Source organism: Poecilia reticulata, chromosome 18, assembly GCF_904066995.2.
Source record: "Poecilia reticulata chromosome 18, P_reticulata-male-v2, whole genome shotgun sequence".
Classification (NCBI taxonomy): Eukaryota; Metazoa; Chordata; class Actinopteri; order Cyprinodontiformes; family Poeciliidae; genus Poecilia; species Poecilia reticulata.
In genome coordinates, this window is record NC_088847.1 from 1,799,672 (window position 1) to 1,824,539 (window position 24,868).

General features: G+C 40.2%; 1 protein-coding gene across 3 annotated transcripts in view; it reads right to left on the reverse strand.

Moving 5' to 3' along the window:
• focad (focadhesin) overlaps positions 1-24,868 on the reverse strand; it is an 87,022-nt gene that overhangs the window by 14,943 nt on the left and 47,211 nt on the right. For 2 of the 3 annotated variants that reach the window (XM_008434901.3, XM_081599401.1), the window contains exons 28-39: positions 24,742-24,831; positions 24,379-24,526; positions 24,112-24,231; positions 22,750-22,872; positions 22,552-22,629; positions 22,391-22,462; positions 21,011-21,113; positions 4,084-4,167; positions 3,880-4,008; positions 3,682-3,797; positions 3,356-3,598; positions 2-91 (exon numbers count right to left, since the gene is read on the reverse strand). In XM_008434901.3, the coding sequence (XP_008433123.2) occupies positions 2-91; positions 3,356-3,598; positions 3,682-3,797; positions 3,880-4,008; positions 4,084-4,167; positions 21,011-21,113; positions 22,391-22,462; positions 22,552-22,629; positions 22,750-22,872; positions 24,112-24,231; positions 24,379-24,526; positions 24,742-24,831 (1,396 nt within the window). The remainder of the gene's footprint in view (position 1; positions 92-3,355; positions 3,599-3,681; positions 3,798-3,879; positions 4,009-4,083; positions 4,168-21,010; positions 21,114-22,390; positions 22,463-22,551; positions 22,630-22,749; positions 22,873-24,111; positions 24,232-24,378; positions 24,527-24,741; positions 24,832-24,868) is intronic. The other variant, XM_008434902.3, reaches the window with a different exon arrangement.

Below are 24,868 nucleotides of genomic sequence, written 5' to 3' on the forward strand. Positions count from 1 at the left end.
CCTCTGACACCTGAACGATTCTGTCAATCTCCGTGTCGGACATCTCAGACAGACACCTGGCCACACCGACATACAGGTCCACCTCAGCATCCTGAAACAAGAACAAACACCAGGAGCTGGACAGCATTCCTGTTTTGATATTTGATTTCTCTGATTAGTGATTAACTTTGTTATACAGAAACTTTGTTCCCAAAACACAGAGACACAAAAAAGCACAGACAGACTTCTGTTCAGTGCTTTGTCAAAGTATTCACATCCCTTCTCCTTTGCCTCATTACAACAGCAGGTGGCAGCAAAAGGATGCAGATTTGATTCAAAAATAGTCAAAGGGAAATTAAATGTCATAACTCATATCACCTGCAGACAGGAAGAATCTCCAGTAGCAGTCAGTCTTCTCAATAGGCCTCTGACTGAAGACTATTGCTGTATGACAGTCTCATGACTGTCATGTCATGCTAACAGCTCAATATCTGGGCAGCAAACATGTTTCACAGTAACATGTCCAGGATGACACAGTTGTTGGCAGCTCTTCTAATCTGCTTCATTTTCTTTGGCTGCTCCACTTTAAGGAGCATTCTGCACTTTGACTAGACCATTCGAAAACATGAGCATGCTTTCAAATGGCATTTGACTGCTACCATTAAGAAGACAGCCATCTTAGTTTGAAAAAAAAAAACCCATGATTCCCTTTTCTTCTGCTTTAGATATATGCTGATAAGGGCAGATAATAAATGGATTCACTGTGATGAATTGATTATTGGAATAATAGTCAACTAATTTACTAATCAATTAACCATTAACTGGTGAATACAGACTCAAAAAGGCATTTTACTGAAAGAACAACACACTCAGTACAGTAAATAAGCCAAAACTGTAAAATAAATATATCCATTTTGCATTTAAGATAAAAACACCTTTGTTTGAAAATATGTTCTACCCAAAACTACTCAAGTAGCAGTTTTATTTTCACCTGCTTCAAATTCACTATAGTAGCAGTTCTCAACGTGGGCGGTACCGCCCCCCAGGGGGCGTTCAGAGGACGGCAGGGGGCGCTGGCGGACATTTTTACTAAAGGGGGCGCTGGGATGCGTTTGGGGGGCGTTTGGTCGAAGGTAAACTTTACACCTTAAATGCACAACAATGCCAGTTTAGACTTTGAGCAACTTGGTAAAACTGTATTGTGTAACATTAAATTATGCTTGGCTGCAACTGTATCGATGGCAGCTCTTCTTCTATTCAGTGTTTGTTAGCTTCTGTTAGTTTATTGGCGCAGCTCCGTTCTCCTGCTACTGGTAGCTAAAATCACGATACCCTCACAGTATCCCTCTGAAAAACGAACTCATTTAAATAAAGAAATCAAGAAATCCCTCCATGAGTGATACCTCAATAGAGAGCGTTCATTTTATAGCGTTAACACGGTGCTGTAAGTGGTCCGGTATGAAACAGGGGTGATAGAACAACACAGCACTTTCAAATTTCAATAATCAGAATGCAGAAATTGTTTCCGTTGTTTTAAAAGGTTTATGTCAGTCTGCCTTTTCCCCATCGATACGCTTCCCGACCGCCCTGCACCTTAGGGGCTTAAAAAAAAGACGAGCACATTGCGCAAAACTCTGAAACAGCAGAAGCGGGACATAAAACGGAGCGACGAACTAGATGTGAATTATGGCATAAAAACAGAGAATCCGACGCTGAACAGTGAAAAAATCAACACATGATGTGAAACACATGACGATCTTATAATGGATAAATGATCAAATAAATCTAGCAACAGGAAAGAAACTAAAGTGGACATAGCAATAAACCAAGAGAGGATAATACTAATCAAAGGAAACTAAATGGAAAAGAATAAACTAAGAAACTAAAGTAAATACAGAGGAATAAACTGGTATGGCAAGACCTTTTGAGCAATAATTAATACAGAGGACAGAATGGCAAGAATAAACAGACACTATTTCCAGATAAAAGGTAAAATAATATTGTTGAAGTGCCATGGGTTTGTTGAGACCATATCTAATACTGAGAATAAATATATCTTAGAGACCATAACAGTAAAGAACTTATCACTTATTTATGTTTTTAATTAGATTTGATATTATTTCTTCAATATTATTTTTCATGTCAGTGTTAATGTCATGAGGCTAATAACTCCATGACAATTTCAATTTGACTCATTAGGATTTAAGAACCAGATTTGTTCTTTGTAATTTCTGTCCAGTAAAACTATTAATCTATAAATCAATAGACAGGTCTATATAAAGATATAATCCATGTTTCTGTCTCATATTTGTATTGCATTAAAATGACCTGGAACTTTATTTTTTCCACTGAAAGCTCTGGTTTGCACAATAAATGCCATGTGGGTGAAGTTTTATGGACGATACTCTGATGTCCCATTCTCCTGAAGGCAGCACAGAGCTGCACCACCAGACACTGACAAACACTGAAGAGAAGAAGAGCTATGATTAATGTAGTTACAGTTCTATCCATGTTTTAATGTTGCAGAGCTCAGTCTTTTTGCAAATAGTTCAAAGTTTAAACTGGCATGTTGTACATCTTTTATCTGCTCATTTTGTGTAATATTTAACATCTAGAAAATGGCACAAAATAATAATATTTTTTCCACTCTGATTGGCTGCTGTTAGACCTACCAATTTTAACTTGAATGTTCATTGCATTTTTCGTAGACACCTGTGAAAATAATTTCTATTCCCATGACTTTTTTGTTCTCTGGGAAATTATTTTTGATGATAAATACAGAAACAAGCATAAAAATCAAAACATCTACAATAGTGATAGTAATATTAATAATAAAATAATGGTCAGTGCAAAGTAGCCTGCAAATTCTTTGGTGGGGGCGGTGAGGGACCTGGATGAAGGCTAGGGGGGCGCTCCCCAAAAAAGGTTGAGAAACACTGCACTATAGGAATGCCATTTATGCATTTTAGGCTTTTTATTTTCTTATCTAAAAATCACATAATTATTTTTTTTAAATTAGCATCTTATACTTCTATTGTATACAAAAATGCGTGAATTTTTCAATTCAATGAAAAATCTGTATAATGTGGCAAGTTTTCCTTACCAGATTAATCATCAGAATAATCAATTACTAAAATAATTGTTAGTGTTTGCTATGTGTATGAAGCAGAACATATCAACAAAAAACACTACCATTACTGATATTATAAAAAGTCTAAACTTTAAAAAGTCATGTCCTCATCCTGCTTGGTGAGGCAGCAGAAGGTTCATCCTCTATTCAGTTGTGAATGTGTCCCAATGTGTAACTATGGCAACAAGGTGCTGTTCCAAGGCAAAGCTGTAATAGGGTGGAGCTGTAAAGGAGAGCTGACCCCACCTGGATGTGGCTGGGCAGGAGGCTGAAGGCTGTCTCGACGGCGGAGCAGAGGGTGGTCCAGCAGTGGCTGGGGGGGTTAGGGAGGGCCATGGCTTGAGCCATGCCCCGTAGCAGAGGGACACATAGGGTGCGCCTTTGGAATTGCTGCAGGCCCAGGTTCTGCACATACACCTCCAGCTTGTCCTCCGCTACCTGCTTCATCCACACACCCAGGGTCTGGTAGAGGTGGGCCCGGGTGTGATGCTGCAGGGGGGGGAGAGGAACTCGTATGAAAGCTCTGCTTGTATCTTGCTGCAGCCATGATGAAAATGACAGGAATAACCAACACTGAGGCTGTGGACAAGTGGCGGGGACAGCCAGGACCCCAGGAATAGGGACGCACTCTGGGAGGACTGGGCCTGGGACGCTGCCAGGACTACACACTGATGCTGGACGCTTTCTCCTGTGAAAGTCAAACCACACCTTGTGGTCACCTGTAGAGCATGTGAGAGGGAGGTGTGTGTGTGGGGGGTATGGGGAGTTACCAAAGCTGAGCCTCATCAGCGGGGACAGGACAGTGCTCCAGTTAACGGGAGGGAACTGGAAACCAGCTCCTACTGACGCCATCGAGGTCAGGACTGAACGAACCAGAGCAGGTGGGGAAAACTCTGGACCTGCAGCCGCAGTCACAACCCAGATCTCACACTGCATAGTTACACACACACACACACCTTTTCAGGAGAACACACCTTTCCTTCCAGCTTCAGTGAGGAAGTCGGTTATGGATCTGATGATGCTGCTCTCTGGGAGGTAGCTGAAGTCCTGAGGAACTGCTGGAGAGAGAGAGAAGAATCACAGATCGGAGCATTGCTACAGCAACAGGCCTCATTCAAGCATTCATCATCTTTGCTTCAAAACTACAAATTCAACACTTTTCTGAGGAAACATTTCCACTAATAATTTGTTAATTTTGCAACAATAACATGTTGCAAAATAACAAAATATATTGCAAAAATAACTGCAAAATGTGTAGTTTGCAAATTTATGTTGCACACTGCAACATAAATTTAGAATAATGAAGTGGAAGGAAAATAAAGCACAGTTTTCAGAGTTGATATTTTGGGGTAGTGGGCGTCTCAGTGGGTGGAGCAGAGGCTGTAGTCGCTCTGAAGGTTTTTCTAACTTTAACAGCAGATCTACCGTTTTAACCACAAACAAGTGTATGATGAAAAAAATATATGTTTTTGAACATAATTTGATAGTTAGAGGCTGCAGTTAAACCCCCCTCTCCTCACCATGGGCCCGATGTCTTAACATGGAGGCAGAGGCACTGAGAATCCTCAGTCATTATTACACTGAGGGCAGGCAGACTCGTTTATTTTTGCAAAATTGTTATTTTTAGCTAAATATTATTGTTGAGGGTCACAAGCAGGCCTCCTGATGCACAAAATGTTAAAAAAATATTTTAAAAAAGGGCACTGGGGCATCAGAGATAAAAGGGGATGGGGAGCTCACCCCTCCTCCACGTGCCTGAGGAGTTGATTGATTTTATTGTTCCGTCAGTCAAGGGCGTAGGAACAAGTTTATCATTGGGGTGGGGACACGTATCGGAAACCTGAAAGATCCGTAAATAGCTTGAGCAAAAATGTCAAACAATGGTGTCAACAATGCATCTGACCCCTTGTAACGAGTAATCTAACGTGTTACTATTTACAATCCAATAATCAGATTAAAGTTATGTATCCAAGTTACGTATTTGTAATTTTTTTTTGAAAACACATATTGTTGCCTTCTTCTTTTTCCTTGGATAGATATGTTTCATGTGTAGCACCAGCAACACAAACGTAAATGATGGAGGGAAAAGAGATGTACATTTTCTAGCTGATGGATGAATTTTTCATTTAGTAATGAAATTACTCTTTCAAAGTAACTATGCCATCCATGGTAATAAACTAACTACACTATATATCATATGTGTGTAGACCTGTCACAATAACAAATTTTGATTTTTGATAACATTGTTGTTTTGAGACCATGTTTAAGTAATAAAATGTTAATGGTAAAATAATAATGCAAGAACACAATCTGAAATATCAGTAAACTTTAAATTATCATGAACATTTAACACTGCAACTGGGAGACATTTCAAATATCTAAAATAAATAAACAAAATGACAAATAAAATTAATTTTGAAGTCTTTGTCAATAAAATTGTCCTTCAAAAAAAGGTTTGGTTGAGACCAAAGCACCAACCTGAAAGCTTTCATCATACAGTTTTTGGTAAAAAGAGAGATAAATAAAGAGAAATGATAAATCATGCCAATGGAAATTATTGAATTTGTTTTAATTTATTATGAGCACATAGGCCTGTCACGATAACAAATTTTGCTGAGCGATTGTCTAAGAAAATAATTGCGATAAACGATAATATTGTTTCAAGACCTTTTGACACTGGTTTAATAGAAATGACTAATAATCAGTGGTGGAGAAAGTACTCAAAAATTTACTTAAGTAAAAGTACAAATACACAGTCAAAAATGTACTCAAGTAAAAGTCAAAGTACAACATTAACATTTTACTTAAGCAAAAGGAAAAAAGTACTGGCTTTTAAAAATGCTTAAGTGTTAAAAGTAAAAGTACTTGGTGAATGCATTACCTAATCGCTAATATCATTAAGTGTGCCGATCGTATATAATTTTAATACATCAGAAATGTTCCATTTTAATGAACGCTACCACAGATTAAACGTGTTCTTATTGTGTTTATTCTCTGTAACAGTTTAGACTTAGATATGTGATTCTATGGATCATAATTTCAGGGATGGAAACATCTTGTCTCCTGTCCTAACATAGCATGAACTTCATTAGTGACATTTATTTAGAAAGAAATCCAACTGAAAGGGCAGAGTTGTAGTCAAGACCACCGAACCCGAGATCAAGACCAGCGCCCCGTGCTAAATGACACAATAAAATTAAGTTTACCTATCAAAATTGGTTCTCAGATTGATCTGAAAGATCCACATTCCCATAAAAACACCTAGATATTAAATACTTAGAGCTGAAATATATTTAACCAGTATAAATTAAAACTCACTTCATTCTGTTTTGCTTTCATCGCTGTGCTACAATCCGCAGAGGTCTCCTGCCATCCCTAGAAAAATAACGCCCTGGGTGGTTGCCCATATTGCACATGTCAGAAACCACAACTGAAACATCGCAATTAACGGTAAATAACGTTCAACTATGAACACTGTCCAACGGCGCAACAAGTAACTAAGCAGAATGAGCACCGTGACTGTTCTCACCCTCCCTCCCACTGCGATGTTTGCCACCATGACAGGAAATCAATCAATGAGCAATGAGCATGCTCTGTGTTCATACGTTCAACCTTTACTTATTCGGCGATTAAATAAATGTGTGTATGTGTATGTATGTCTATATATATATATATATATATATATATATATATATATATATATATATATACTACAGTATATATCTACTGCAGTGTACACAAGAACAAAGAACGGCTCTAAGTGAGGCTTCAGTCCTTAGGACTTAGTAAAGATCCGTCCAGAAGAATCGGATCGTTCCTGAATGTCATATCACTATATTGCAGAGTTTGGTCACAGCGTTGTCCCATATATGTGACACCTCAGTCAACACAGAATAATTCAGCGCATGAGTGACAACTTTTTTTCATCGCAGATGCAACATGTGTCTCTGTGGACATGATGCTTTGTTAGCATCATGTCCACAGCGCTTACTTTTCTTTAAGCTTTCCTTCCAAGTGACGCTAAAAGTTGGACAAAGTCCAGCCATCTGTGAAAGCAGACGCTGCTGATTTTACATGTCGCCATATCTTATGATTTATGCAGCTATCATCGATTAGACCAGGGGTCCCCAAACTACGGCCCGCGGGCCGCATCCGGCCCGTCTCCACATTTGGTCCGGCCCCCTGAACAATACCAGAGAGCATTCAGATTTTTTTTCATATATTGTATTTTTCGGTTTATATGTGGATTTTTCTTCAACCACCAGGGGGCTCTTGAGCAGGAAGTGTGTCCTGTAAACTGTGGGTGTTTTGTTTTGCATGACGCATTGCTGCCATCTGTTGGACTTTTGGGGAACTGCTCGACTTTTATGTTATGTACGGTTGTTTGCTAGCGGTAGAGCAGATGAACACACTGTTATGAACACCGCATTCCAGGTCGAGTTCTTCGAAGCAATGCCTGTAAGTAGCAGCTTATACTTCAAAACGAGCCTTTATGTTAACATATGATAAAAGAAGTAACTTGTTTATTGAATTAGTTTTGGAAATACCTGCGGGCGATTTAATTATGTGCTACGTCATCGCTAACTAGCAATCTGCTAAGATTTCTTAGGTCGTTATGCAGCATTGCAGCTCATAGCATTCTGAGGTAGCCGTTGTATCAGTTGTACTTCTAATGTTTGTAACTGAATGCAAAACACTTCTGTAAGCTGCTCTGAGCTCATCCTGAGTTGTTTGTGTTTTGACAGTTTCACTCCATTCTACATGGAAATAAAGGAAGAACTAATTAATCCTGACTCGTGTGAAAGGAGATTGGCTGACGGTCAGTTTTGGTAAAAGACACCACAGCGAGACTATTACAAAGTGAATCATTGAAAATAAAAGAAAGCGCCCATTAAAACGGAATTAGGTTTTAATAGGGAATTGAAATTTGAGAATGTTGTTGAACAGTTAAATAGCATTGAAGGGAAATGCTATTCAACAGTTTTTTAAATAATACTGGGATCATTATGAGAATTTGAGGTATAGATATTAGGATCCAGTAGATGGCAGTAGTGCAACAATAATGAATGCAAGCTGCTGTTGAAATCTAAAGAAGAAGAAGGCGCCCATTTTCATTTAGCACATGCTAGTAGCAACACGAAGGATCAGCACTTTTACTGTTACAGTTACCGTACGGAAACTACCGTAATCAGTTCAGTTAAATCTAAACTTGGCAACATTTTCTTTTTCAACCGTAATAAATGTGATATTCAATTGACCTGTTATAACTCAGATTTTGGATGTCCACCCCCCTCTGCTGCTGCTGCATCGTTGTGGAAAACCTGGAGATATCTGCGGCTTATATGTGTATGTTTACTGGTTTAAAAAAAAAAACTTTGGGGTTGTGGCTGATAGTCCGGTGCGGCTCATAGTTAGGAAAGTACGGACTATAATCCTTCCTTGATTTCTTCTGTGAAGAACCCAAAGAGGGTTATTTGATTGTGCTTTCTGGAAAACAATATATTTTTACATTTAGGCACTCCTGCAATCGTCACACTTTTTTTGTTACAAACTGACTCCGGCCCCCCACCAGAAAAGGGAAAAGTTATGTGGCCCTCACATGAAAAAGTTTGGGGACCACTGGATTAGACCGACATCTCCTCCCGCTCAAAGGAAACCACTGCACATGTCTGGAGCTCCGCGTGCGAGTAAAGGGGGAGGCGATGGGTGACAACAGACACGTAAGTCACGTTATTGCTTGGATTTTAAGGCGCCACCTTAAGTCCCTCAACTTCACATTTTAACGGAAAAAAGCTCAATGCGACTTGGATGTAACGAATAACGCGACAGTTTTGTAGAAATGTAGTGAAGTAGAAAGTACAGATAGTACAGAAAATGTAGTGGAGTAAAAGTAAAAAGTAGCCATTATTAAATCTACTTAAGTAAAGTACAGATACACGAAAACTTTACTTAAGTACAGTAACAAAGTTACTCTACTGGGGGAAAGAGTCGGAGACTGCGGTGGCAGCGTGTCGGTTGGTCTGTGTTACCAAGAAAGCAGTTGGGCACAATATCGCAACACCAACACCGTGAGTGCAACAATGACTGGGGCAGCCTATTATATAAAGTACTCGGGGACCACTTCTTTATTATTACACATCCACATTTGTAGAGTACGGAACAAATCGCGTCCGGTATAGGTTCAATACGGGACGGCTGGAAACCGTAACTGTAAAGTCCATTCCTATTCTATGTGCCACCTCAGGGGCGAATCTACTGGGGTGGCAAATGAGAGCCTTGCCACCTCAGCTGGCGACTATGAATTGGGCAATATTTCCAGCCTGCCAAAATATGCATCCCCTCTTTATTCCCCTCAAATATTATCCTATCGATATAAAACTTAGACCAGCAGTTCTTGGAACTACTCTCATTATATAGAAAAAGTTATTTCACTTTTAACTCTTTAATTCTTCAAATTAGCACTGGGATGCCTTTTTGGGCAAAATTTCCAGCCTGCCAAAATATGCATCCCTTCTCTATTCCCCTCAAATATTATCCTATTGATTTAAAACTTAGACCAGCAGTTCTTGGAACTACTCTCATTATGTAGTAAAAGTCATTTCACTCTTAACTCTTTATTTCTCAAAGTTAGCACTGGGATGCATTTTTGGGCAATATTTCCTGCCTGCCAAAATATGCATCTCCTCTCCATTTTCCTCAAATATTATCCTATTCATATTAAACTTATAACAGCAGTTCTTGGAGTTACTCTCATTATGTAGAAAAAGTTATTTCACTGTTATCACTTTAATTCTTCAAATCATCACAGGCATGGATTTTTGGGCAATATGGATTTCCAGCCTGCCAAAAAATGCATCCCCTCTCTATTTTCCTCAAATATTATCCTATTGATATAAAACTTATACCAGCAGTTCATAGAACTATTCTGGTTATGTAGAAAAAGTTGTTTCACTCTTTACTCTTTATTTCTCAAAGTTAGCAAAGGGATGCGTTTTTGGGCAATATGAATTTCCAGCCTGCCAAAATATGCATCACCTCTCTATTCCCCTCAAATATTATCCTACTGATTATTTGCAACATAATAATCATAAGCATGAGCTCAAGAAATGAGCTACCAAACAAATATTGATGATTAAGAATAAGCTTTACGTTGACAAAACCCAATATCAGCTTTAGTAAACAAATAAGGAACTACAAATATTCTTTATGTTGTTATTTGACCATTTTGATTTTTTTATTTACAGATCGCATGTGACAGATGCAACTGGTGGTACCACCAAGGCTGTGTTAAATTCCCACCAACCGACACAGACTACTGCTGTGCAATGTGCTTATAGATGTTATGTTTGCACTAACATTCTTTAATTAATACAGTTCAGTTCATTTGTAGTTTTAATTTTTAATAAAAGTAATTGGTTTTATAAAAAGGTTGCTGTTATGAATATTCTTTTGTTGAATTTGATAAAAAAGTGATGTCATATTTATGTAAGATCAAAATAAAAAATAATTGTACATGCTATACATTTAGCAAGGTTGCATATCAAATTTTCTTCCTTCAGTATTTTTGCAATAGTGATAATAAAGAAATAACTTTTTCTACATAACCAGAATACTTCCGTGAACTGCTGATATAAGTTTTATATCAATATTATTTATTTGAGGGGAATAGAGAGCGGGATGCATATTTTGGCAGGCAGGAAATATTGCCCAAAAATGCATCCCTGTGCTAACTTTGAGAAATAAAGAGTTAAGAGTGAAATAAAATTTTCTACATAACCAGAATAGTTCCATGAACTGCTGTTATAAGTTTTAAATCACTATAATAATATTTAAGGAGAATAGAGAGGGGATGCATATTTTGGCAGGCTGGAAATCCATATTGCCCAAAAACGCATCCCTGTGCCAACTTTGAGAAATAGAGTTAAGAGTGAAATAACTTTTTCTACATAATCTGAGAAGTTCCAAGAACTGCTGGTACAAGTTTTATATCGATAGGATAATATTTGAGGGGAATAGAGAAGGGATGCATATTGTGGCAGGCTCAAAATCTATATTGCCAAAACATGCATCCCTGTGCTAATTGGGGGAAATAAAGAGCTGAAAGGATTTAATCTCTTCTACGTAATGACACTTGTTCTCTGAGCTAATGCTATAAGTTTCATATCAACAAGACGGATGCAAATATTTTCAGGCTCATAAATTAAGTTGCATTTCCTCCTACATTAACAGACTAGAAAGTTAAGCATGATGTAAAATGTACAACATAATGGGCCTCTGTTTTGTAATGCTTTTAAGCTATTATGGTATCAAAAGTCAAAGCAGAGAATTTCAAACCATTTGTGGAGAACGGACTGAAAAAAAAGTCAAGACTCATATGTGTTAATAAAGGTGTAAAACCTGTATTTAGTTCAAGTAATTTGCGAAATAAAACCCACCGTATTAGGGATTACATGGTTAAGAAATGTGATAATGTTACAAATATCTTTAAAATTTCCTCTTCGGTCATATTTTTGTCCATTTTCTTGTCAATATGCGAGAGCTTAGAGCGATGCGCGCTCCCGCGACAGGGGATGCAAATTTGGGCAGGCGTGCGTTTCTGGGCATAACACCGGCCGCAGCGCCCGAAGGTTCACTTAGGAACTGTCAACAAACATTCCTGTCAAATAAATGTTAATAAATTACTTGAATTGTAACTGACTAACTAATTGTCAGTGCTAATTCATGCTTTTACATGAGACAAAATAGCATCTATTAAATTTTAAAGTCATATACATTATTTTCAATAATTTTAATATTAAATAAATAGTATTTTCTTCAATAGCTTCCAGGTCATGTGAAGTATTGACTCAAAATCCCTTTGAAATAATTATACTAGTCTGTACAGATGAGGCACAGTCATTTGTTTTCCATTTTAACAATCTGATATGTAGTGAGAAAATGTTATGTTTCAGTTGTTGGCTGTTTCTATGACTTTGTATTTTTGTGTTTTTATGGTGTAAAGCTCTTTGAAATGCCTTGTTGTTGAAATGTGATATATAAATAAAATTTGATTTGATTTTTTGATTTGGGGGTTTTCTGTCTGAGGTCACATTTTGCACAACCGGGGTTTTGAAGGGATCCATTTTGGTGGCCTTGGGATCACGCCTCTGCTTTTGGCAGATGATGTGGCCCTACTGGCTTCATCAGGTCGCAATCTACAGCTTTACTGGAGCAGTGTGCAGCCGAGTGTGAAGCGGCCGGGAGGAGGATCAGTACCTCCAAATCCAAGGCCATGGTCTTGAGCTGAAAAAGGGTCAAGTGCCTTATTTGGGTCAGTGAAGATTGTCCTGACCCAAGTGGAGGAGTTTAAGCATCTTAGGATCTTGTTCATTGTTGGAGTTCATTCATTTCTGTCTTTGTTCACCACCCCTGTTCGTTAACCAGTTTCAGGACCCGACCAGAACCACTCATTGTAAATGATCTTGAGAAATAATGAGATTTGGTTATATATAAAAATAAGCTTTAATGCTAAAAAATTATCAAATTTCACAATCCATACATATCATCAAAATGGAACATCATGCTTCTTAGGTTACATTTACCGTCCAGCGCTGGGGCCAAGTGACAAGAAGCCAAGTGAGGCAAAGATTGTAGCAAGTTTAGCTTTTTATTCATCTCTGCAATCTGGACCATCCCTAAACGGTATTCTAATCAGTTTCAGTCTGTTTACATATGACTGCCAGCAGTCACATATAAACATGGTTATGTATGCTGCAGCGTGTTAAGCAGATGAAAGAGGCTAAAAGTGATGGAGGAAAATACAGAATCCATAACATCAAGAATGAGGGAAAAATGGAACAGGAGATCAATAGACGGATTGGCACCGCGTCTTGTCGTGGTGAATCCACCTGTCGTGGTGAAGAGACAGCTGGATCAAAAAGGAAGGTCTCTATTTGCCAGTCGATCTACGTCCCTACCTTCATCTATGGCATAGGTTTAAGTGTCTTGACTGAAAGAACAAAATCACAAACACAAACGGCCAAAATTATTTTTTCCCATAAGGTGTCTGGGCTCTCCCTTAGTGATAGGATGAGAAGCTCAGTCATCCAGGAGGGAAAGTAGAGCCGCTGATTTTTCACTTCGAGAGGAGCCAGCTGAGGTGGGTCAGGCATCAGATTAGGATGCCTCCTTAACGCCTCCCTAGTGAGGTCTTTTGGGCACGTCCTACCAGGAGGAGGGGAGCAGTGGAGAACCGCTGGCCGAAATTAGCATTCATCAATCGGGTCAACCTGGAGCTAAACGCCGCTTACTCCGCGGAGCTCGAACTATCTTCACCGCAGTGGGTGACCGTGACGTCATCGGCCAAAATTATAATTTTTAATATTTCAGAAACCAAAGCTACACAAATGACAATTTTAACTGCACAAACCTGCACAAACGGAGCACTAACGAAGTAGCCCACCTTGGTTTGTTTTGGAGCAAGATGGGGTGACGGTGACGTCATCCGCCAAAATTATAACTTTTAATATATCAGAAACCAAAGCTGCACAAACGACAGTTTTAACTGCACAAACGGAGCACTAACAAAGTAGCCCACTTTGGTTTGTTTTGGAGTAAGATGAGGTGACGGTGACGTCATCCGCCAAAATTTTAACTTTTAATATCTCAAAGAGGAAAGTTGCACAAACGAAAATTTTAACTGCACAAACCTGCACAAACGGAGCACTAACAAAGTAGCCCACTTTGGTTTGTTTTGAAGCAAGATGGGGTGATGGTGAACTCTGGATGTCCTACAAAATAATTTTTAATATCTCAAAGACGAAAGTTGCACAAACGACAGTTTTAACTGCACAAAGCTGCACAAACGGAGCACTAACGAACTAGCCTACTTTGGTTTGTTTTGGCGAAAGATGGGGTGACGGTGACGTCATCGGCTAAAATTATAACTTTTAATATCTCGAAAACGAAAGTTGCACAAACGAAAATTTTAATTGCACAAACCTGCACAAACGGAGCACTAACGAAGTAGCCCACTTTGGTTTGTTTTGGAGTAATATGGGGTGATGGTGAACTCTGGAAGACCTAAAAAATAATTTTTAATATCTCAGAAACCAAAACTGCGCAAAGGAAAATTTGAACTGTACAAACGGAGCACTAACCATTCAGACTATTTGCTGAATTTTTTGACGTGGGTGGGGTGTCAGCTTCTCACAGCTTATCTGTGGAACTACGGAGAATCTGCTTCGGCTCTACCAACTGTCAGACGCGGAGCTCTCTCTGAATTTCTTGGGGGATCGCAAGCCCTCCGAGCTGATGGAGAACATGCTGGCATTACTTGGCTCTGGAGATGTTTATTTCCTTTTTACACATCTGTTTCTACACACTACAGTGTGAATGCACTTCTACCAGTTGTGAGTCAAGGAGAGTCGGAGCCTGTTGATGCAGTGGCTGCGGTGACGGAGCGACGGAAGGACGACGTTCTCTGTTTCTACCATCGCCGGTAGAGTGAAGGCGAAGCGCAGCATTCCTCCGTGTTCATTCGTGCGTCAGGGAAACGACAGAGCCGGTGTTACGTCAATCCGCGTTTCCCCATCAGATACGGTACCCAGTGGCAGAGCTAGACTTTTAAAGTTGGGGGGGCAAAGGTGAGGCCAGGACTACCTCTGGGGGGGCAAAATTTCAAATGCGTGTGTGCATATCTATGTAGTCGATATATATATACCTCAGCGAGTGAAGTGATGTAATTGAAGTGGAATTTCTTAATTTCATTTATTATAAGTTATTGAGGCCTCAGTCAGTGGTTTGTGTCACTACGGAGAAAAAGTTAGATGCATTTATCTGCTTTTTGTGTAATGGGAGATTCAATTAGGTGAATATTAACTAAACTGCATAAAAATGCAGCTTAATAGTCTATGTTAATATGTTTTGACAGGTAATTTGACAAGTAAAAATAGTCCGGGTCGGACCAGAATTATTTGTCTGATGGTGGCTCGGGCTTCTAATGAGTTTACATTTAATGAGTTTGCAACACACAGAGAAAAACTAAAGATTAAAGCTCCGCGGAGCATCGAGCGGCCCTCGCAGCCAAGCGCCGCTCGGCCTGTAGCCACCGCGTGGTCCCAGCACCGCCTTCCCCCAGCCACCGCTGATGTTCTGACGGAGCAGCCGAACCTGCCCTCCTTGAATTACTCAGTGTGTCATGTTTGGCATTGCTCACAGACAATGCACAAAAATCTGTTGCAGATTGGCTGCAGCTAGTAGATCAGGGGTCACCAACATTTTTGAAACTGAGAGCTACTTCATGGGTACCAAGTCATATCAAGGCTACAGTTTGACACACTCTTCTGAAATAAAAGATTTACTCAGTTTGCCTTTACTTATATATTATCAATAATGATTAATGATACTCATCTATGAGAAGACACTGTTCACGTTAAAGATTTCTCACAATAAATAGCAATGAAACCAAGGTGGGAAACAGATAATCAATATTCATCACTTTATCTTTTAATCTCAATAATTGTTACATTTTTATATAACCTCTTATATCACTACATTTTGTAGGAAAAATGTCCAATTTTCACTTGCCACTCACAAACATTTCTTTTAACAAATTATGAACTATGTTGCACCATATTTCAAAAAGTTATCAGTTATGTAATGTTAAAGAAAAATCAACTTACATGTTTTTAAATAAATCTTATCACATTTTGAACTCATGACTGTAGCATTTTTAACAAAATTATAACTTATATGTCATGAACACACTTTTAAATTGTACACAATTCCTCAATATTTTAATTGAACTTTGCCATGACACTGCCATGTTGCCACTGACATCTGGTATTGGTTTCCTTATTAGTGAGAAGACTGGCATTGCATGCAGTTCACCAGTGCTCTGTAATCTGATGTGTAACTTGAAACTGCAACTGTGAGTGCATCTGTCAGATGTGCATCAGTGAGGCATGTCTTGGGTTTGTTCTTGATGAAGTTCATGTCAGAGTTCATGTGGTTTTTTTCACCATTGTCTCTGAATGTGTTCCACCCTGTTATGAACATTTACATATGGACCGCAAATAGTTAAACATTTAAATTAAAAAAAATAATGACTTTTTTTTAGAAAGAGTGTGTCCCTTTTACTATATATGTTTTATTCTTGAAATTGTAACACATCATGAAGTTACGAATCATTTATTACTGTATTGTATAGAAAAACCTTCAACAAAATCACAAACCTTTAATGACTAAATCTAACATTATGTTTTCTAAATTCTACTGAATAAACATTTTTCAGTCTTTCCTAACAGGGTGGAACTTTAAGTTTTACATATACTTAATTCTGTTTTGCTTTCATCGCTGTGCTACAATCCGCAGAGGTCTCCTTCTATCCCTAGAAAAATACCACCCTGGGTGGTTGCTCATATTGCCCATGTCAGAAACCAACACTGTTGTGACTTTTTACACTCATATGTTGTTCAGTATAAATTACTGATTTACAATTATATGTTAAGCATAGAATACATGATTATTATTAATTGAATTGAACATGATTGTATAAAATACAAGGATGAAGTGAAATATATTTAAGTGCAAGTCTTTTATTTTGAAGAATGCTTAAGTATCTGGTTCTGTTTTGTTACTATCTTGCTTTGTTGATATTTTGGTTGTCTTGTATACGAACAGCTGTTGCCGTTATCAGCTGTCGCCGTTTTCTCCAATAAAAACTGAACAGAAAGGTTCAGTAAAAGACATACGAGCCTCCGTTTTGTTTGAAGAAGCTTCACTCCGTAAATATCGCAAGTAACGGTAAATAAGGTTCAACTATGAACACTGTCCAATGGCGCAACAAGAAACCAAGCAGAAGGAGCACCGTAACTGTTTTCACCCTCCCTCCCACTGCAGTTTGCCACCATGATAGGAGATGAAATCAATTAGCAATGAGCAATGAGCGTGCTCTGTGTTCATACGTTCAACTTTTACTTATTCAGTGATTAAATAAATGTGTGTATATATATATATATATATATAGCTACCGCAGTGTACACAAGAACAAAGAACGGCTCTAAGTGAGGCTTCAGTCCTTAGTGCTTAGTAAAGATCCGTCCAAAAGAATCGGATCGTTCCTGAATGTTATATCACTATATTGCAGACTTAGTTCACAGCGTTGTCCCATATATGCCACACCTCAGTCAACACCTCCACACAATAATTCAGCGCACGAGTGACAACTTTTTTTCATCGCAGATGCAACATGTGTTTCAGTCAATACAGCTAGCTTTGCCAGTGAGTTTGGTACAGCTGGACTAAAAATTGTGGAATACAGAGCCAAACGTATGGACACGGAGCTACAGGTATATTCGCCACGCTGCCACGCACACCTGCTGCATCCAAAACAAACAGCGTTGGAAACCATAACACACCAACATGTCTTCTGTTTGTGGACACAGTTTCATGTTGATTACGTTAAAGAGGTCAGATAGGGACCGATCACAATAAAACATGACACTTCCTGTTCTAAGGGGGCGTGGCTTATGTGATCTCAAAATAACTTATTGGTGTTTTACCATCACCACCAGTGCTTTAGCCTTTGAGTTGCACCACAGCGCAGCATAACGGAAACACCCAGGAGAACAATTTCAGCTAGTTTTTATGAGTTATATAGGAGGCTGGTATCGCGCCTGATAAAAATCTATTTATTTATGTTATCACATGGACTTATATAAAGTTTTATACATTTTCTTTTCATATATTTATTATAGTTTTTCTTCTTTAGATATTAGATTGACTTAGAATGATTCCAAATAATGTACAGGAATAACCTGGTGCTGTTACATGTCAATCGTCAGGGGGGGGGGTACTGGGGAGGGGGGCAATCAGATGACAGGGGGGGCACTGGCCTCCCCTCTGGCTCCGCCACTGGTTCTGCCGTTGTTTATCTGACTCATCTGTAGCGTTTCTACTCACACCAAGTTCGTCTGTTTAAATCTGTCTCAGTCACCAGTGGCTTTCTGCTCACGCTGAGTCTATCTTACGTTGCCGTTAATTATCTAACTCACCAGTGGCGTTTCTGCTCGTGTTGACTTCTGGTTGTTGGCGGACTAATCACGCTGTTCAGCAGTATGATGCTGGATAATTTATGCTGCTCGACCTGTCTGACTCCGCTTCAGTCCGATGACTTCCCTGACTTGTGCATCTCCTGTCTCGGTGTGGAACATCTCAGGGAGGTGTTGTCGGATAACGCATGCCCCGGTTGGCCAGGCTAGATCGGTTGGCTGTGCTGGAGCAGCCTACCAAGTGGGCGGCGCGGCGCCACACAGTCCGCCGCACCGCTGTTTGCAGTAGGCTGCAAACAGCCTACTGTGGCTGCACCTTCGGTGCCTGCGAAGCGAGCCAGACGGACCGATGCAGGGAGGTTGTCCACAAGAGTAGATCACCTCACTATTGAGCTAGCCCAAATGAAGGCCGCGACGTGGTTCTCCCATCCGAGCAGGATGAAGCATCAGTCAATGATGACAATGCTATTTCGGTGGCATCCTGTGGTACAAATTTCTGTGAGGATCTTCCGGAACTGGGCTCCGGGGCTTCTGGGTCTGACTCCATTGTCCCAGGAGGATATGGGGGAGTCTGTGACAGCCACAATTCGAACGGCCCTTGCCCGTTTCTAGATTGGTGTTACTCAGGCCCAACCTGCAGCTTCTAGCACCTTTCTTTAGGCGCAGAAGATCAAAGGCTGCTTTTGTGTTTCCTCCCTAGGGAAATATATATACGGGAACTTCATGCCTGCTGGTCAGACACCAAGGCGTTTTTCACGTCTGACAACGGATCGCAGGGCCCTGGCGGCCATGTAGGAGGCACCCAGGGTTGGCTTGGGGCAGATGCCGGCTCTTATTATTCTACCTGATGAAGCTTTGCTCTTATGACAAAGGCCTACATGATGAAGGAGCTTGGACGCACACTCTCCACACTGGTCCACACTCGCCACCAGATCTGGTTGTCGCAATCGCTACTTACTGAGCCTTGTAGGAGAACCCACCAGGCCCAGCCTGTAGTTCCAGAGGAACTTTTCAGCTCTGCAGCACTAGACGCCTTTGGACAGCTCAGGTCTCTCGAACAAGGCAGCAGCTGGCAGAGCTTCACAGACGTGATCACCAACATATTGGTACTTGGGCAGCTGTCGCACTTTTTCTGTTACAAACTGACTCCGGCCCCCCACCAAAGAAGGGAAAAGTCAAGTGGCCCTCACAGGAAAAAGTTTGGGGACCACTGTCCTAGCTGAATGAAAATAATTATAACCTATTTATGTTACGTTAACGAAGAACAGCTGAAAACCTACCGGGTTCATCAACTGCAGTAGTAATTTGGCTCCAACTCCTCCCCTTGTCATTTCTATATTCTTCGCTCGAAACGTTAAATAAATATTAATGTTGTTTCCACATATCATCTCCGATGTCCGCTGGACTTCGGGCTGAGCCGTTGCAGCTGTTTGGGATTCCCATCCGTAATTTCCCCACAGAAAGCGCAGAGGAGAATCCGTGTTTTCTGATTGGCTACCTGTCACATTCAGCGTTAAGCTCCCAGTCGGGAAAAACCCCTGATTTAGATCGGAGCGGCCACGACGATCTACCGTAACCCACCACACACCGCAGGATGATCGGTTAGATCGGCCAACGATCTAAGATTGTCATAAGGGGAAAATAGGGGCAAAAAATGGTGTAGTGTGAACTATTGCATTAGGTTGTTGGATGCGCCGGTTTTCTCTATTTAAATCTAGAGATTACTGAAGGGCAATACAGACTTCATAATCTTCACTCTTTTGGTTGAATGCAGTATTTATTTCCACTTTGGCTTTATGTTGTTTAGTTTTTATTCAAGTAAGTTTTTTGTTAATGGAGACTGAGAATCCATTTTATTTTTGTTATTTTTGTTATTATTTTGGTTGTTTTGCTTATTTACTTTATCAGTTCCAGTGTTACGTATTATTTTGAAAATAAATGTCAGGAAATCGCATGTATTATTAGTCATTTCCATTAAATCCGTGCCAAAAGGTCTTGAAACAATATTATCGTTTATCGCAATAATTTCTTTAGACAATTAATCGTCCAGCAAAATTTGTTATCGTGACAGGCCTACTGTTAATCTACTAGTATGATTTGTTCTTTAAATGGCCACTTATTTTGATTAATGCTATTATTTATTAAATATCATCCAAACTCAACATCCTAAGCAAATAATCAAACCACAATAGTCAACTAAAATCACAGTAAGAAACTTAATCAATCATAGCAAAATGTTCTGTACCATATGAGCCTCAGGAGATGATCGAGGATGAAGAGACACTGATGTCTTTTTCTAATGGATCTGTAGTTCCTCTCCTGATCCATTCTGTCTATCATACAGCAGCACACTGAGCCACAAAGGACAAATTTGTTTTGTCGATCGATGTACATTATCCATTCTAACTGAAATTGTTCAGCTTATAATGCGCATCTTTTCACTCATGTCAGTATTTTTGAAAGCGTTTTTGCTTCTAAGGACATGGAATCAGGTAGAGGATGTTTTAAAAAGACACGGGTGAATAGCAGCTCACCACAGCTGCGTAGTGTCCATCTCTAGGCAATCGTAACTTTCAGCGTCGGTCCGTAGTGTTCAGGGGGTCCTTTAGCTCCCACCACGACAATTTAGGTGACTTTAATATTTCCTGTGTTTTATTTTGGTCATTATTGTTACACTTAGTGTTGATGTGTGTATGATAGGCATGTCTATCGGACAGTTATGTATCGGTTCAATACTGAACATTTAATGGCCAAAAATGAGATGGCTCAGTATTTTACGGGATGGGTGGCAATCCTATTCAGGGGTGCTGAGGTACAGTTTTAGGACTAGAAACGCCAATGATCTGAAGCATGAAACAGCTTGGTGTACCTGCGGTGTGACTGTGGCTGGTGGACATGTGGGCCAGGTGCAGATGGCCAATCAGACAGGCGCTGTTAGCCTGCAGCCCCATGGCTCCAGAGAAGGTGATGACCTGCAACAAAGAAAAAGAAACAATGTGCTGTTCTCCGACATGATGGACATTAATGTAGAGGAAAAAGTAAATAGTTACTGACACTAAACCAAGAGGAGATAATATTTAGTAATATTCTGGCCAATCACAGAGCTTTGGAGTGTCCAGTCTGATTTTTGTTTTGTCTGAAAAGTTACTAAATGTAGCCACAAAGTCGCAAAACTGGACACAATGGGGTAGCAAAAAAGGATATTGGCTAATTTTCAGATGTAGATTAGATCAGGTTCTCTTTTACAGCCACAATTTTAGTTTATGTTTTATTTTGCATATTTTTGTTATTATGACATTTATTTTGAAAGATTTTAAGTATGAAGAGGAATTCAGCATGCTTGCTGGACACCAGAAAAAAGATGCATGTAGTATGGAAGCATGACTGCAGAAAAGGCTATTTAAATTTAAAGAATTTGTTTGACCTAATTTCTTCCTCTAAAGAAGGGGCAACTAGCTAGGTATGTGTATATGTTTTCATATCAATTTTATGTCGTGGTAACACTTTATTTTAAGGGGCGTGCATAAGACTGACATGACACTGTTAAAAACATGACATAAAACCTGTCATGAACATAAAGAAGTATTTATGAATGTTTATAACAGTTGTCATGTAGTGTCATCCGGTGAATAATGACACTTTTAATGCAAAGTTGCTCTAAAAGTTGCATTGAAAGTCCATTAAAAATGCCAACTTTGCATTAAATTATCATAATTTACAAAATCATGCAAAGTTGGCACTTTTAATGGACTTTTAATGCAACTTTTAGAGCAACTTTGCATTAAAAGTGTCATTATTTACCGAATGACACTTCATGACAACTGTCGTAAACATTCATAAATACTTCTTGATGTTCATGACAGGTGTTATGTAATGTTTATGACAGTGTCATGTCAGTCTTATGCACACCCCTTCAACTAAAGTGTTACCTATATTGTTATTGTACTCATTACACCATCTCATTTAAGCTTATGTTGTATTTTAGTTTGACGGTGGTGGTGTCAGTGGGAAAGAAAGTGGAGTTGTAACAAGAACAACTTTAAAGATTTATATTAAAGCTAACTTCATACCATCAGTTAAACTAACTCTTTATTGCCATTAAAAAGAGGTGGAAGTGATATTCTCATTAAGCAGAGACTGGTCACTGATCTCGCAAAATTAAAGAAATCAAGGCCGATTTATGGGTGCACCCATATTTCATAGCCAATCTGGATGTTAATAAGCATGCTAAGAAGAATGTAGTTGTTACCTGGGTTATAGCACGGATGACCTCATTGAGTCTATTCTGCTGCTGGACGGAAAGCTCCAATTCATTCTGGTACTGTGAAAACACAACAGTGACTATTCCTGGTGAAGAGCTGCACTCACCTGCTGCCTTCAGGTGGCTCATGACTGGCTCTCAGCTCCTACCTGAATCAGGCAGCTCTCTGACCCCACTAAAGCCACCAGCCCGTTGGCAGCAGCCAGCCGCTGCATGGTGGGACTTCCCTGAAATACAAAGACAAGGTCTGCATGACTTTAATTGGACCAAACCAGAATGTAGATCTTGCAGCTGCAGGTCTGATCAGAGTGCGATATGAGGAATAGATGGCGATTCATGTGTTGTACCTCAGCCAGCAGGATTTTGATCCAAGCAGCCAGCAGGCGAGGGTGAACGTTCTCTGCTTTCCCGTGGCCGGACACTGATAGGCCGTGAACCACCAGCCCGAGAGCCAATGAGAAGCCTGGAGTCTGAAGACGGTGGAGAAGCATCAGAACGCCTCAAAATAACACTTTCTATGTACCGTATTTTCCGGACTATAAGGCGCACCTAAAAGCCTTACATTTTCTCAAAAATCAGCAGTGCGCCTTATAATCTGGTGCGCTTTATGTGTGCACTGAATTCCAAAATATGTCCCTGACACAGAGACGTAAAGTGTACAGTATGTACGCTGGCAGCGATAAACCAGAAGACATTTCGTAATACGTAAAGTATGTACGCCAGCAGCAATAAACCAGTCAGAAAATTATTGTCCTAGTTCTGCAGTATACACCTCCGGTAAAAACCAGATAGGTTTTTCCACGCATCACCGTCCTTGTTCATCTGCGACTCCATGCGTGCCCATCTCACTGCTACTGTGAAAAAGGAAGTGAAGCAATCTAATTCAGAGTTTGCCGTCATTCCGGGAGGATTAACAAAATAACTCCAATCGCTGGACTTTGGTGTAAACAGGGCATGCAAAAAGAACTTGCGAGCGGCGTGGGAGTGATGGTTGACAGACTGCGAAAACACGTTTACTAAGATGGGGAGGCGGCGCCGGGCAAGTTACGCCATCATGGATTGTGGATGCCTAGGCTAATGTATCTGCCCAGGCATCCACTGTTGTCCGAGCTTTCGCGAAAGCCGGCATCATTGCTGAACAGCCACCTGGCAACGAGACTGACTCCGACAGTGATGAGAGGGAACCTGGCATGTTTGATGGCGAAATTGCCCAGCTGTTCAATTCAGATACAGAAGAGAAGGACTTTGATGAATTTGTGGAAGAATAAAAAATAACGTGAGTGTATTGTTACAGTCAAATAAAGTTCAACTAAACTTACCGTTTTGTTTCCGTTACCTTTTTTTTTGTTGACCGAATGTTTTAGCATGCGTCTTATAATCCGGTGTGCCTTATAGTCAAGAAAATACGGTACACTAGCTCAACGTCCTATCTGTTTTTAACCTATGGTTATGACTTTGATTAGATAAGAATAAAGTGCAGTATAAATGAAATTAAAATAAAGTTGGGGTGCACCAATAAATTGGCCAGCCGATAATCAACCCTCATTTCCATAATTTTGGGAGATCAGTGATCGGTCGACACTTGCATGAGAAGAACATTAAGCTTTAACCTTAAAAATATTCTGGCAATCCAAAAAAGGCACCTTCTACCAGTTAATAATAAATCCCAGACAACTCAACAGCCCTGACAGGAAGTGAGGCTTGCTGACCTGCTGGCTCTCCTCAGTCAGAGTTTGCAATGCATTCAGGACCTCCTCGGCCTTGGCAGCATGGATCAGCCCCCAGCTGAAGGCCGACACGCTCACACAGGCCACAGAGTAAGACAGGACCTGGAGGAACAGATCAGGTCAACCATTGCTCACGGGGGCTGATAAATACTTATAACAATAAACTGATGGGTTCTTCTTAAGTATTTTAATGTAGAAGACAATAAACAGAGCCAGTGTTATGACTGGATCAGTGAGGGAAACATGTACCTCCTGCAGCATGCGTCCCTGTCCACTACTGTCTTGCAGCTTGTCCAGCAGCTTGTCCAGGGTTCTGCTGACATGAACCTGCTGCTCCACCCGTCCACTGCTGCAGAGCGCTGACAGCACCAGGCCCAGGCCTAGCACGCAGCCAGTGCTGAGGAACAGGAAGCAGAAAAATGCTCTAGTTACTTGTGAAATCCAACACAAACTGAAGCCCTCCGTCTGCAGCTCAGAGTAACAAACGCTCAAGCTTCTGTCCATGAAAATACTGAGGAGAAAAACTGATCTACTGAATCCTAAAATGCTTCTTTTTCTAGTATTTTACTGCTGGTGAATGTCCTATGGACAGGTCTGCACCAGACCACTAACTTGTATTCCAGGTTAGGGTTGAAGCAGCAACCTTCCAGAGCATCCAGATACTTGGACAGGACATCTGTGTCATCCTGGGCAGAGACATCGCTGAACAACAGAGACAGACTGATCAGTGGTTGCATTC